The sequence below is a fragment of the Cyprinodon tularosa genome, unplaced genomic scaffold (assembly GCF_016077235.1).
Source record: "Cyprinodon tularosa strain WSP-4 unplaced genomic scaffold, ASM1607723v1 ctg370, whole genome shotgun sequence".
NCBI classification, from domain to species: Eukaryota; Metazoa; Chordata; class Actinopteri; order Cyprinodontiformes; family Cyprinodontidae; genus Cyprinodon; species Cyprinodon tularosa.
The window spans coordinates 585,001-599,783 of record NW_024039086.1 but is presented as its reverse complement, the minus strand read 5'-3'; the positions used below and the strand labels follow the sequence as shown (position 1 = coordinate 599,783).

The 14,783-nt window shown below is 41.7% G+C and overlaps 1 protein-coding gene across 1 annotated transcript in view; it reads left to right on the top strand.

Annotated features, from left to right (window-relative positions):
• The window catches only part of lama4 (laminin, alpha 4), a 60,627-nt gene that overhangs the window by 34,868 nt on the left and 10,976 nt on the right, over positions 1-14,783 (top strand). Inside the window, exons 14-28 of the mRNA XM_038296503.1 lie at positions 1,758-1,874; positions 3,297-3,445; positions 3,613-3,754; positions 3,844-3,937; positions 4,015-4,131; positions 5,906-6,091; positions 6,858-6,997; positions 7,734-7,898; positions 9,736-9,881; positions 10,790-10,952; positions 11,223-11,350; positions 12,144-12,315; positions 13,875-14,006; positions 14,088-14,230; positions 14,335-14,464. Of these exons, the coding sequence (XP_038152431.1) occupies positions 1,758-1,874; positions 3,297-3,445; positions 3,613-3,754; positions 3,844-3,937; positions 4,015-4,131; positions 5,906-6,091; positions 6,858-6,997; positions 7,734-7,898; positions 9,736-9,881; positions 10,790-10,952; positions 11,223-11,350; positions 12,144-12,315; positions 13,875-14,006; positions 14,088-14,230; positions 14,335-14,464 (2,124 nt within the window). The remainder of the gene's footprint in view (positions 1-1,757; positions 1,875-3,296; positions 3,446-3,612; positions 3,755-3,843; positions 3,938-4,014; positions 4,132-5,905; positions 6,092-6,857; positions 6,998-7,733; positions 7,899-9,735; positions 9,882-10,789; positions 10,953-11,222; positions 11,351-12,143; positions 12,316-13,874; positions 14,007-14,087; positions 14,231-14,334; positions 14,465-14,783) is intronic.

Genomic DNA, 14,783 nt, shown 5'->3' with positions numbered 1-14,783 from the left:
CACCTACACAGTTAGCATGGCTATCACTGCTCCTACACAGTTAGCATGCCTATCACTGCACCTACATAGTTAGCATGGCTATCACTGCCCCTACATAGTTAGCATGGCTATCACTGCCCCTACATAGTTAGCATGTCTATCATTGCCCCTACATAATTAGCATGGCTATTACTGCTCCTACACAGTTAGGGACTAATTTCCCACTGGGATCAGCTTCATAGTCCTGGTAGGACACCTCTTTGATTTGATTTATTTTGCTCAGGCTACTCGTCACCTACAGCCCGCTAAATGTTGAAATTACTGTTAATATGTAGTAGTAATTTTACACATTCAGTAATAAAATGTCACAGGGGACAGTATGGGAGGAGTTTTAAGATTTTTTCAAGAAGGAGAATGCCATCCCCCCTTAGCCCCCCTCAACTCGAGTACTGAAGACCAAAGGTCGGATTCGAACCTGGGTCAGCTGCGTTGAGGACTAAGGTTAAAGAATCCTTTAAAAAAAATGTCCTGTATTCAGATTATGATCTGGTCATCACAAAAATGTAAGGGATTGTTCCTTGGCAGGTTCCTTTAACTGATAAAACTTTCATTAAAATCTGTCCATTACTTTTCAAGTTCTCCTGTACTCAGACAGACACAAAATCTCTCCTAAAAACATAACCTATTTGTAGGAGGTAATTAGGACTACTGCAGCCTCTCCACATCAGGAGGGTAAAAACGTTTCCAACAGCCACACCTAGCTGTTGTTTCTGCTAAGCAGGGTTTCAAATGTTGCAGTGAAACACAGTTTAGAGTTTGCACGAGTTCATCCCAGAGCCCACATTACACATTCCCTTCTGCTTCATGGGAGGATTGCTCCACATTAACAGATTCTGAAGGGAAAACGTAGTGGACAGAAATGTTTTCTACCGTAAATGCAAAGAATGGTCTAAATTTGAGATTTTCTGTCTGGGTCTTTCTAAAGGGATCCAGATGTGAGACGTTTCAGTTTTTTTTATCATCATGGTCATGCAAAAACATTCTGCATTTTTTCTCTATGGTTTAGGGTCTAAACTTCTGAGCTGGACTCAGATCATGCATGGAGTGAATTTTATGTTATCCAGTGTGTCCATAATAATTGAAATTTGAAAAAACATCCAATCCAGACACAAAACTTTGAAACACATTTTAATTGTCGAAAGTAACTTTGTATTTTCTGTAATTTCTTTTTTGTTTTTGTTTTTTATAAATTTTTCATATTTTGTTTTTTCAAATTTTCATTTCTGTATCTATTTCTTTAAAATATTTTATATTTTTGGGTTTTCAAGATCACATTCCCTCAACTCCAAGCCCCATAGAAATGATCATCAATGACCAATCGCAAATGTTGTTCCTAACACCCACACAGACCAATAGAAATGTCTTCATTCCTCCTATCCCCCCACCCCATAGTAAAGAAAATCTTAAAGAAATTCATTCTGAAAATGAGAAATAATTGAAAACAGAAAATCCGTTGGGGAAAAAAATGAAAAAAAATCAGGACAAAATCAGAGAAAACTGCAAAGTTACTCTCAAAACTTTCTTTTAATAAAATATCTTTCAAGGTTTAATTTTTGGGTTGAATCTTTTCCGGATTACAAAACATGTTCTTTGCTTGCAGGAATAATGGAACTAAATTCCCTCCATACTCATGATGCTGAAGCATCAACCTGTGATTCTAAGGATTTTCTTAGAGCAACAGAATCAAAATGTGCAGCAATGTTATTCTCTGTCTCCAGGAAAAACAGCAGAGGCTGACGGAGGACCAGCTGCCTGTAAACGACACCCTGGAGACAAGCAGAGTTTTCATCTCTGAAGCTGAGAGGACCATGGCTGAGGTGGACGCTTTGACACAGGTGAGTGGGAACCGTTAGATCTATATATTCTGGAGGAATGGGCCAAAATGTCATCAGACTGGAAGAGAATTAGACCCAAGCCATAAAGTCTGACAGACACTTCTAACAAATCTAATGTTTTATGGTGGCAGTGGTGTCGGGTGCAGTAGTTTGCGCTGCAGTCGAAGGGTTGTCAGTTTGAGCCCTGGCTCTGGCTTTCAGTGTCTCTGTGTCCTTGGGCAAGACACATCACCTGCATTGCCTTCTGATGGTGGTCAGATGGTGGCGCCAGTGTACGGCAGCCTGGCTTCTGTCAGTGAGCCCCAGGGCAGCGGTGGATTTGATATAGCTCACCACCATGAGTGTGTGCATGAATGGGGTTTATTTTATTCCAAGTAATTTTTTCACTATGTCATTCATTCATTTATAAAAAATCTTACTTTGTTAAATAAATATTTAGTTTGGAGCTACATATTTAGTTTGCAAATTAAATATTTAGTTTTTTCAGTAAATATTTTGCTCCAAATTAATATTTAGTTTGTTCAATAAATATTTTGCTCCAAATTAAATATTTATTTGACAAACTAAATATTTCGCTAGCATCAAGCTAGCAAAATATTCAGTTTGTTCAATAAATATTTAATTTGGATCAAAATATTTAGTTAACAAATTTAACATTTAATTTGCAAACTAAATGTTTAGTTTGAAGCTAAATATTTATTTAAAAAACTTAATATTTAGTTTGAAGCTAAATATTTATTTAAAAAAAACTAAATATTTAGTTTGAAGCTAAATATTTATTTAACAAACTAAATATTTAGTTTGGAGCTAAATATTTAATTTGCAAACTAAATATTTAGTTTGAAGCTAAATATTTATTTTAAAAAGCTAAATACTTAGTTTTGGAGCTAAATATTTCTTCAACCAACTTAATATTTAATTTGGAGCTAAATATTTAGTTAACAAATTTAACATTTAATTTGCAATATAAATATTTAGTTTGAATCTAAATATTTATTTAACAAACTAAATATTTACTCTGAAGCTCAGTATTTATTTAACAAACAAAATATTTATTTTGGAGCTAAGTATTTAATTTGCAAACAAAATACTTAGTTTGAAGCTCAATATTTATTTAACAAACGTAATGTTTAATTTGCAAACTAAATATTTAGCTCCAAGCTAAATATTTATTTGACAAAGTAAGGTATTTATAAATTAATTAATGAGAGTGAAAAAATGAATAGGAAAAAAAAAAACCCTTATGTTTTTCTTAAAGCACGCCAAAAAGTCATAATTATTGCTTCTAATTTTTGACTACTTAAGTTTAGAAATGACGCCCCTTAGTAATATTGTTCATCTTAGAAACCGTTTTTTCTATGGAAGTTTCTGGTTTCTGCTGCATGTTTGTGTTTACTGTATATTTGCATGGTCCATGTGCAGAGTGTGAGAGGATACCACGCTGAGATAGACGGCGCCGATCAGAGGCTGACAGAGAAGATGGAGCGGCTCTCGCTGGCGGACAGAGATCTGGTTCAGAAGGCGGACGATCATGCTGCTGAGCTGGAAACACAAGCCAATGAGCTGGAGGAGTGAGAAACTTCAACGAGTCCAAATAAATGACTTTTTCTGGGGTTTTGATTTTAAACAGAGCAGATAAAGACAATGGGGGTGGATTGTTGTTTTTTTCCACCCTTATTATTAAATCATTTAATTAGCTTAAAATGTGATTGTTGAATTTCGTCCATGTCTCCTGCAGGGATCTGAAAGAAAGCGATGCCAATGGCTTTGTTCAGAGAGCGATAAGCGCCGCCAATGTTTACAACAACATCGTGAAATATATCGATGATGCCAACATCACTTCACTCACTACGCTCAACTCATCTCAGAGAGCAGAAGATGTACGACTGAGTGACACAAACCAGCATTCGCCTTCCAGGTTATGTTACATCCAGGCACCAGCGTGACTTTTGTGTTATTTGTGTTTAAGGCCATCGGTGGGATTAAAACCCAGCTTGATTATCTGGTGACACAGAGTGAAAATACCTTCCTGAAATCTGTTTCATTACGATCTGAACAGCATGGTAAGGAAAGTCCTCAATCGCCTTTACGTGATGCTGTCCAGTGTGCTGCTGATTCTCAGTATGTCACCCTGTCACAGATGTGCTGACTCAAGTGGCCGACGGTGTGGCATACATCGAGGAAACCCGGCTTGCCAATGAGAACATTCAGGAAAAACTGGAAGAGGTGGCGAAAGACATCAGGGTCATTCAGAAGGGTAAGAAGGGCTGAATCACAAACCGTCCATCCATCCATTATCTGACACGCTTGTCCCAATTGGGGTCGCGAGGGGTGCTGGTGCCTATCTCCAGCTGTCAATAGGCGAGAGGCGGGGTACACCCTGGACAGGTTGCCAGTCCATCACAGGGCAACACAGAGACACACAACCATTCACACACGCACACTCACACCTAAGGACAATTTAGAGAAGCCAATTAACCTAAAAGTCATGTTTTTGGACTGTGGGAGGAAGCCAGAGTACCCAGAGAGAACCCACCCATGCTCAGAACCTTCTTGCTGCAAGGCAGCAGTGCTACCCACTGCGCCACAATTAACCCAGATACATAGTTAGGGACTAATTTCCCACTGGGATCAGCTTCATTAGTCATGGCAGAACACTTCTTTGATTTGATTGATTTTGCTCAGGCTACTCATAAAGGGCGGATTATACATCAAATGTCGCTTGCTTCTGGTCACAAACCAGTTTTGCTGGTATGCTTCTGCACCGTCGGTCTGGAATTTCTAGGGACGCACAGCAGTTTCCCTCCAAAGCATAAGGGGGGGCCTATTCGAGAACTAGCAAGAACTTTAGCGGCGGCAGCGGGAGTGTTTATCTTCCAAAACAACAATGGTGCGTCTGGAAGATATTGCGGTGACGGAGATGGATCTAGAGTTGCTAGACATCAAAGAGTAACAGGTTCTGTTAATGGAGTTGGCAAAAAGACCGATTAACCTTTCGTCTTATTTGTCCGTTGTAGTTGTTCATCGGTTTTTAAAAATGGCGCGCCCCGGCACCAAATCGAGAAGGACGACCACACAGACAGCCGGAAAGGGATACCAAGGACCCATCACAGCTGCTTTTTGTCAATGCGGGTTTGCAACTGTCCGATGCTTTGTCAGGATTTTTTTTATGTGCGCGACGACGGTTGCAGAACCTGTGTGTGGGCGTGTGGGCGTGTGGTCGCTCACAGAGACAGATTTGTCGGTTGCAGAGGCTATGTGTTGGGTTCAAATAATAATGATAATGTAGGTTCGTAAAAGAGAAACTGAGTCTACACAGGAAAGAGATACAAACACCTCCTGCAGGAGTGGAAAAAGACCAACCCAACTTCCAGCGCTTTCCTCCGACCCCCTCCTGCAGTCCGTCTTTTATTAACAGAAAATAACACATGGTTACAAAACAGTATTCTTCTGACAGAACAATTGATCAGTTCATAATACAGGATGCTCCATCGACTGAATCACAAGACAAAGTGAAGCATCTCCCTACTCAAATGTTTCATAAGCACACACACACATTAATTTTATAATCATCATTGAATAAACCTAACACTATGCATCACAAGCAGTAATTGGCCTTAAGCCCTCAGTCTGCCAAATGTTGAAAGGTCAATATTTTTGCCATTACTAGTAGAAATTTTACACTTTCAGTAATAAAATGTCACAGGTGATGGTATGGGGGTTGTTATTAAAGAAGGGATGATTTTAAAGATTTTTTTTTTTAAGAAGGGACAGCCATCCCCCCTCATCCCCCCTCAACTTGAGTACTGCTTATTAGGTAAAACATGTCACAGCTGCAAGTTACCTCTTAGTCTGCCTTTATCCTGTCCTCCTGACTGTAGTTCCGCTCATCTGCACACTAGAGCGGTCCACACTACCACAAACAATAAGAGGGGGTCATCGCAGCCGACCTCCTCGCTAACCGGGACTTGTACAGTTCTCTTTCCTGCAGTTCTCTGTTCTGTTTCCCATTAATCTGCAACCATTTACAGACAGAACCCCCCAGCGCCTGAACTTCTCCTTGGAGGTGGCAGAGGAGACTCTCATCCGCTCCACAGAAGTCCTGAAGACCATCACTCCCATCAGCGAACGAGTGCAGCAGTGGTCTCAAAACATGAGAAACAGCGAGTACTCTACAGCTGCATATGAAAAGGCCGTTTTGTCTGCTGGAGAAGCAGGTAAAAAGTTATCTGATAGTATTAATAAAAATCCCTTTACTTTGTACCTCTGCATCTAACCGATCCATCAGAGAGTAGCAAACATGGAGCATCCTGGGGGTAAGGGTCCTGCTCACAGAGTTTACAACTAGCAACCCTTTTGGCCTCTTTTGTATACTGTATACTCTGCTTTATGTTACATGCAGGGTGACCATATCACTGCCAGATATGACCTTATTAGGGAACTTTGTGGGTGGGGTGTGTTTGCATCCTGACAGGGTGTTGCTTGAGTATAAAAATGGGGGAAATCTTTTGCTCGGGGCTAAACTTTGGGTCCAGAATTAAGACTGTGGCTCCAGAGCTGGGGTAAATAGATTTCTGTATTGTGTTCTGATTACCAATGAATTTGTTAGTCTTCAATGTAATAATTTTCTAATAATAATAATTGAACTTTATTGGAGCATTGGAGAAATTCACACTCTGCAACCCATCTCTTTGGGGAGCACTGGGCTGCCATTGTGCAGCGCCCAGGGAGCAGTGTGGGGTTAAAGGTCTTTGCTCAGAGACCCAGAGTGGCAGTCTGTGGGAGTGGGGTTCAAACTCAGAACCTCAGGATTCCAAGCTCTATGCCCTAACCACTAGGCCGCCACTCCCCTATTAGTAATGAAAGACGTTATTGTTAGGTAATATCCTCACAAATAAAGGACTAGTTCCTACAAACGTCGTTGTGGTGGTGAGAATATTTATGCTGCACATGCGTCACATGGTTCCTCTGTGTGTGTTGCAGTGGAGAACCTGAACGTGCTCGTCCCTGAGTTGCTCGACAAGCTGAAGGTGGTTGAAGAGAAGAAGCCTGTCAACAACGTGACCACTAACATCATGAGGATCAGAGAACTCATTGCACAAGCCAGGAGCGTGGCCAAGAAAGTCAGTTCACTGCCTTTGTGTTTGATTATATGCCGCTTCACAATAACAGTGGAGTACATCATTATAAACTGCATAAAACAAGACTATTTACTAACCTTTTTTTCATTATTCATTGACTTTTATTTAGTCAGGAAGTCCCACTGAGATATCATCTATTTTAAAGAGGAGGCCTGTCTGAGTTAGCAGCAATAAAAATAACCAATCACAACACCAACCTGCCCGCCCCCAAAGTCATTATTACTTTTGTGAATCCAGTTTCAGCAGTGGCGGTGCTAGACCAAATGTAGCAGGGGGCTGGGAGGGGGCATACGAGTTTTCATGGGGGCACAGAAAAGCATGAAATAAAATAACACGGCAAGGGATTCAAATATATTAAGAGAGCTGCATGAAGTGAAATTTCTATTCAATTAGGTTTAATTGAAATGTATTAGGTCAATATACATTCATTATTGAGTTAATTTACATATTTTTGACTTAAAGTCGTAGGGAAACGGCTGTTCCAACCATTGCATCTTTTAACCTTCTGATCCAGGATAATTACACTGTTCTAACTTTACGCTGTTGAATTAAATAACCTGCAGACTGTCCCATGTTGTTCTGGGTGTAAGTTAGGACAACAAATAAAAGCGTTTGACTACGATTTGATCCAAATCTTGGTCCACCTTCTGTCCACCTTTACCTATCCTCCTGTTATCTTTGTTTTCCTCTAACACATTTTGATTCCTTGTGGCCTCAGGTTCAGGTTTCTGTGAAGTTTAATGGACAGTCTTCAGTGGAGGTTCAGCCACCCAGCAACCTGGAGGAGCTGAAGACGTCGACATCCATCAGCCTGTTCATGAGGGTGGACCCAGACAAAGACCCCATAGAGGACCGCTTCATCCTGTATCTGGGGGACAGGAATGTAAGAAATACAAATGGATTCAGTTTTGTTGCTCAGGGTCATCAGTAGTATGAAAAAAGTAGTTAACCTTGATTCAGATCCAGCGGATATGGCAAAAATAAAAAGCAAAGCAGCAGCTAGCAGTCGTGGAAATTTAGTTGTAATCTTGGCAGTTAGGGTGAAAAAGTTTGGACCTTCTTACTGGTTTCCAGGAAACGCAGCAGACAGATGTTCAGCTGTGTTCATTCAAAGCCGGACTTCATCTATTCCTCTCCAGAAATCCTCTAATGCTCTCTCAGGGGCTCAGAATTATTGAGAAAACATGTATTGAAATTTTTTCCAATCATAATAACATATTATTATTCGTTATTATGAAATATAACTTGTTTTAACACATAATTATGAAATCAAATTGATATATAAAACAGGTTTTAAAACTTAACTTTAAGACTTTTTTCTGTCTAACTAAAAAGCTCAGCGTAGAAATGAACGGAATAAATGATCCATTTTTAAAGGTATATTTAAAATATTGATTTTTTATATATTGATAGCAATGAAATATGCTGTTACACACTTTAAATAAAATAATTACCCTTTTAAAGGTGTTTAATTTCAGTGCTTTTAACATTACTTTAGAAAAAAGTAACTAGTTATAGGTACTAGTTACTTGAGTTAGTGCTGTTACTTAGTTACTGCACAATTACAGTAAAATGAAAGCAAATTAAATGTTTTAGAATTTTATAGTTTTGCAACCTGAGAGCCTTCAACCTGTTATGAAATAGGTATGAAGCTGTAAAATAATGTTTTTTCAAGTAACTGTGGAGTTAAGATGCTGAGGCAGAGGCAGTTTTAGCAAAAACAGAGATTTATTATGCGTCCGTACTGGCTTCAGACTTGTGAGGTTCAGACCTTGAGTAGATCTCCAAGTTCTCTCCAGAGAACTGACAGACAGATGCAGACGGTAGATCTTCAGGTTTGGCTTATCAGAGCAGGCAGGCTGGTTTCCAAACATGAGCTCCACCAGAGCTCCAGGTTTCAGTCAGGATCTTCCTAGAAGAACAGAGAGGACAAAACTGATCAGGATCAGGTTCAAGGTTTCAGTAGAGTCAGAGAGTCAGGCAGACTGGTTGGCTCAGGTTGGCTACCCTTGACTTATTCAACACTCTGGCACTGAAGAGAAGTCAAGCCTCTGCTTATATAGTTGGTCTCCTGATGGGATGATCAGCCTCAGGTGTGCAGGTGGCTTAAGCTCAGGAGACCCAGGGCACCCTCTGGAGAAAGGTGGCAGATCTCCAGATCCCAACAGGTGGAGGTTTGACAGGACCCAAATGCAGACACTGAAGCTGAAGTGGTTTCTTACTATATTTAATTAACCAAAAGGGTAACAGAAGCACAAATCCAAAAACATAAATGCACAAAATCCCAAAATACTGAAAAAAAATGACGACAAACCAGCAAAGAGTGACTGAACAGGAGGTGAATATATGGGAGAGAGAAACAAAGATGAGGCTAATTAGCAGATTGGGAGCAGGTGTGAACAGAGGAGACAAGAAGGGAGCTAGGAGAAAGGAGACTGACACAAGAGGGCAAACAAGAAATATCTAAGAACTCAAATACAATCAAAAATAACTAGAACACAAAATGGAATTAAGACCAATGAAAACTCATATATATTTTAAACAAAACCATAATCATGACAATTATAATATTAGATGCCTCTAACCAATGTATACGAAGTAGTTCTGCAGCGTCTTTCCCATCAGTCTAAGTGCGGAACATCCGCTCACATTACGGCTCCTCAGCCAATCAGATGAAATGAAACTGGAGGAGAAGGATTTGTGTCTGTTTCTGCTTTCAGGGCAAGAAGGACTACATGGGCCTGGCCATCAAGAACGACAAGCTGGTGTTTGTCTACAACCTGGGACGTGACGATGTTGAAATCCCGCTGTCCTCCAAGCCTGTCAGTCAGTGGCCGGCTGTCTTTAACTATATCAAAATAGAAAGGTAAACCAGCTGCCAGAGCAAACACAGAACACCTGGAACAAAGTCTGTTGATTATTGATAAAATAATCTGATCAATTTAGCAAGAAGTTTAGCTCCTTTAATGTCATAATAAACACTTAAAACATGCAAAACACTTGATAGTTTGTCCCTGAAGGAGTAATCCCAAGGGATACATGAAGTGGAATCTCACAGATTACATTCTCTTCACTTTAAGCCCATAAAAAGTGATTCACTATTGATCAATAAGAAATGTTGCTGCCAATGTCCTGCAGACCAATAGAAATGCATCTTTATGGCTCGCTTCAGAGGAAAGCCCGCCCCCAGATTTGAAGAGAATGTAATCAGGAAAACACAATTTGAAAAAGCAGCAATTCGCTATGCTGCCACCGCCGTGCTTCTGTGTAGGGATGGTATCGGCCCGGTAATGGGCTGCTTAGCATTCACTCTTATTAGTTCAGTCTCTGTCTCATCAGACCAGATAGTGTTTTTCCTCATGGTCTGAGAGTCCTTCAGGAGCCATTTGTTGAACTCCAGACCGGCTGCCTTCTGCCTTCTGTTCCAGAGGGGGCTCCATCTAGCCACTCTGCCATAAAGGCCTGATTGGTAGATTACTGCAGAGGTTCTTTGTTGCATACGGAAAAAAGGAGCCACTGTGACAGCAGAAAGCTTTAAGTTACTGAATTTTTCAGAGCTTATTTAAAATGACAGTATGGCTTAAGGGACCCAGTTCATTACGTCTCTGTTCAATTCAGTAAAACATCATTATTATGAGGTAGAACGTTCACATAGGCTCCCTGTGTGTCAGAAACGCTGGTCTTAAGGCCACATGCGCCTTGTAAAACAGAAGAAAAGCAGATCCTGAAAAATGTTCATTAGATTTAGGCTCATTTATGTTCTTGTTTCTGAAGGCTGGGACGACATGGAAAAATCTACCTGACTATTCCCAGTCAGGGCTCCACAGATGAGCAGAAATTCATCCAGAAAGGCAACGCTCCCATCACCGACTCCTTGTTCGACATCGACCCCAAGAATGTGGCGTTCTTCATCGGAGGTGCCCCCCCAGACGTCAAGGTGACGATTTTGACAAAGTTCCTTAATTTCCCCAAAATCTTGAAAGAAAATGGATTTCAAAATTTTAAAAATTAATTACGAGAATAAATGTGTAAGTTTTCAAAGTTTCATTTCTGGATTGCAGTCTTCAAATTTCAGTTTAAAAAACATGCTTTCTCAAAAGTCCATTTACAAAATATATTCTTTGCTTGCGACAGTAATGGAACAAAATTCACCCGAAAAATGGTGCAAAATGCTGTTCTCATTCATTTTATTTCTTTTCTGAACCAGCTGCCTCCTCCTCTGACTCTCGCTCCTTTCGTGGGCTGCATCGAGTTGGCTTCTATCAACAACGATGTCATCAGCCTGTACAACTTTAAAGAGACTCACCTAAAAAATGTCTCACCTCCTTGTCCCAGGTACATATCAGCATTATCTAAACACTCACTTCTTTACCTTTTACCACACATTGTCTTGCTTCATTGGTTGAAAAGAGAATGACATCTGAAATATGATGAGCATCTCTGTATTTAGCTCAGTCAACACTCCATACTGTAGATCCATGTTCTATAGATCCATCTGCGGGTCTTTGGGTCTTTGCTTCTACTTGCAGGGTCATATATGGGGCAGTTTGCTCCCTTAGATAGAGCCACACAGATTCCTTAATAAATGAAAAGTAGATTCTGGCTCTGGAGTCTTTAGGATCTGAAGACAATTGCAGAGAGAGATTCACATGATTAATTAAATTTGATTCAGTTTATTTCTATAGCGCCAATTCACAACACATGTCATCTCAAGGCACTTTACAGTTCACCAGATCACCCAGTCAGATCAAAGTTTTCTATCTAAGAAAAAACTGTTGATTGCATCAAGTAATTCTCTCAAAGGCAATCCCTCACACTAAAGATGCTTGTAGCAACAGTGTAGAACTCCCTTTAAACAGGAAGAAACCTCCAGCAGAACCAGGCTCAGTGTGAGCGGCCATCTGCTGAGGCCGACTGGGGTTCAATGTTAGTTTAGGTGAACTCACTGGGCAAACTGCAGGAAACAGGATAAGCAGACAGAACCCAGCAGCATGACTAAAATGGAAGCAGGGACACAGTCATCAGAGAACTGGAAGCAGATACTGGAATTCATTCATGTTCCAACCTAAAGGTGACAAAACAAAAACTGTTTTCAGCTTCTGACCTGAACGTTCTCCTCTGTTGTCAGGTACAAGCTGGCCTTCTCCCAGAGTCGCATCGCCAGCTACCTGTTTGACGGAACGGGCTATGCACTCATCAGTAACATCGAGAGAAGAGCGAAGTTTGGTCCCGTCATACGCTTTGATATTTCTGTGCGAACAGTCACAGACAACTGTGCCATTTTCCTCATGGTCAGCGGGGTAGGTCTGGAACCAAGATGGTGGAATGTGTTCTGTTTGCTTCCAGCTTAGAAAAGAAATTATATAATTTGTGTTTTGTTAATTTTAATGAAAAAGCTCCAGATAAGACGTCTGGTAGTACATAGAAGGCCGTTGTAGCCACCATGTTGACTATTGCTCCTTACCTTTCAGGTTGGAGGATGTCGTGTGGTTCATGTTACTCTCTTCAATGGAGAGATGGTATCAGGGAGGAACTGTTATCTACAGATGCATGAAGGCAAAAAAAACAAGCCTTGTTGGAGCTTTTAGGAATAAACTTTGAACAAATTAAGACTTTAAAATCTGATGCAGATTTATTAGGGGGGGATGAACGTTCAGGCAGATTGTTTGTGACAGAGAGATGAAAAGTTACGCAGTCATGGGTAGGTGAACCTTGGCAAACATTTACAGTAGGACCTATTCAAAATTTCCCCACTTTTGCTTGATGAGCCTGGTTCTTGGCTGGTCCTTGGCTGTCCTGTGCTGGCCCTTGGCTGGTCCTCTGCTGGTCCTCGGCTGGCCCTTGGCTGATCCTCGGCTGAACTTTGGCTGGCCATGGGCTGGTCCTCGGATGGCCCTTGGCTGGCCGTGGGCTGGTCCTCGGATGGCCCTTGGCTGGCTATGGGCTGGTCCTTGGCTGGCCCTCGGCTGGCCCTTGGCTGGTCCTCTGCTGGTCCTCGGCTGGCCCTTGGCTGATCCTCGGCTGAACTTTGGCTGGCCGTGGGCTGGTCCTCGGATGGCCCTTGGCTGGCCCTTGGCTGGCCGTGGGCTGGTCCTCGGATGGCCCTTGGCTGGCTATGGGCTGGTCCTTGGCTGGCCCTCGGCTGGCCCTTGGCTGGTCCTCTGCTGGTCCTCGGCTGGCCCTTGGCTGATCCTCGGCTGAACTTTGGCTGGCCGTGGGCTGGTCCTCGGATGGCCCTTGGCTGGCCATGGGCTGGTCCTTGGCTGGCCCTCGGCTGGCCCTTGGCTGGTTCTTGGCTGGTCCTCATCTGGCCCTTGGCTGGCCGTGGGCTGGTCCTCGGATGGCCCTTGGCTGGTCCGTGACTGGTTCTTGACTGGTCCTTGGCTGGTCCTTAACTGGCCCTTGGCTGGTCTCTGGCTGGTCCCCAACAATTCCTTTTTAAACATTAATCTTTGAACAAAAATAGTCTTTCTGTCATGATTTGTGGACATCAGGATCTAAACTGAAGCATCATCTCCTGGTCAGATCCTGTAATTCAGTGAAAGGGTGGAGTCAGAGTAAAAAAAAAAAGCACACCCAGGAGAAGACCAGTGGCTGGAAGTTTAGAGGATTTGGCTGGGAGTCACAGAGGAGTGGACTGCCATATGGCTGGCATTTGACTGGGAAGGGCCATTTTGAATGGCAGCTAATGTAGCTGAGTTTCAACTCAGTTTGAAAATACCTTTTTCTAATATTTTAGGGCAATCTGATGTAAGATTTAAATAGTGATTAATTTTCATCAAACAAGAATATTCAAATTTGGAGTTAGGTTGTGTTTTTCTAGAAAAACCCTAACGGATTTGTTTCTTTCTCTTTCCAGGAAAACTTTTTCCTCTTAGAAATAAAGAATGGTTTGCCGCGCCTAACCTACGACTTTGGCTTCAGCGATGGACCAAAACTTCTGGACACCAATTTACCGAAATTTCAAATAAATGATGCAAAATATCATGAGGTAGATCAACTTTTTGCTTCTTTTAACTGTTCCTGATCCAGACTTAAGGTTCAAAGTTTAACCGTTTTATTGTTCCAACAGGTGTCAGTGATTTACCATCAGTTAAAGAAAGTTATCCTGCTAGTGGACAAGGCTTTAGTTAAAACTGTGGAGAATCCCAGAACCCCGCTGCCTTTCTCAGAAATCTACATCGGGGGTGCCCCCTCCAGCTTGCTAAAATCCAGGTGAGCTGGTAAAGATAACTGAAACCACGGAACACTAGTCATTGGGGAGTTACACATCTTTAGGCTGGCAAAGGAACACAGATCATTGATGTGTTTCGGCACAGGGTGGAGCTGTCTGCTGTGGTTGGCCTGAAAGGGTGCGTCAAAGGATTCATGTTCCAGAAAAGAGATTTTAACCTGTTGGAGGAGCCTGGAACCATTGGTATTAGCAGCGGTTGCCCAGAGGAGTCTGTTGTAAGCACACAACTCACACACCTAGAGAGCACATATATTTTAATTTTATGCAAGTCAGTTTATTTCTATAGCTCCAATAACAACATGTCATGTCAAGGCACTTTACAGTTCACCAGATCATCCAGTCAGATTGATTCAAAGTTTTCTATCGAAGGAAAACCAGTTGTTTGCATCGCCTCATTAACTGGGAGGCAATCCCTCACACTAAGCATGCTTGTAGCGACAGTGGAGAGGAAAAACTCCCTTTTAACAGGAAGAAGCCTCCAGCAGAGCCACACAAGGGGTGTGTTCGACTTTGGATTCAAACAGGTCTAGCATT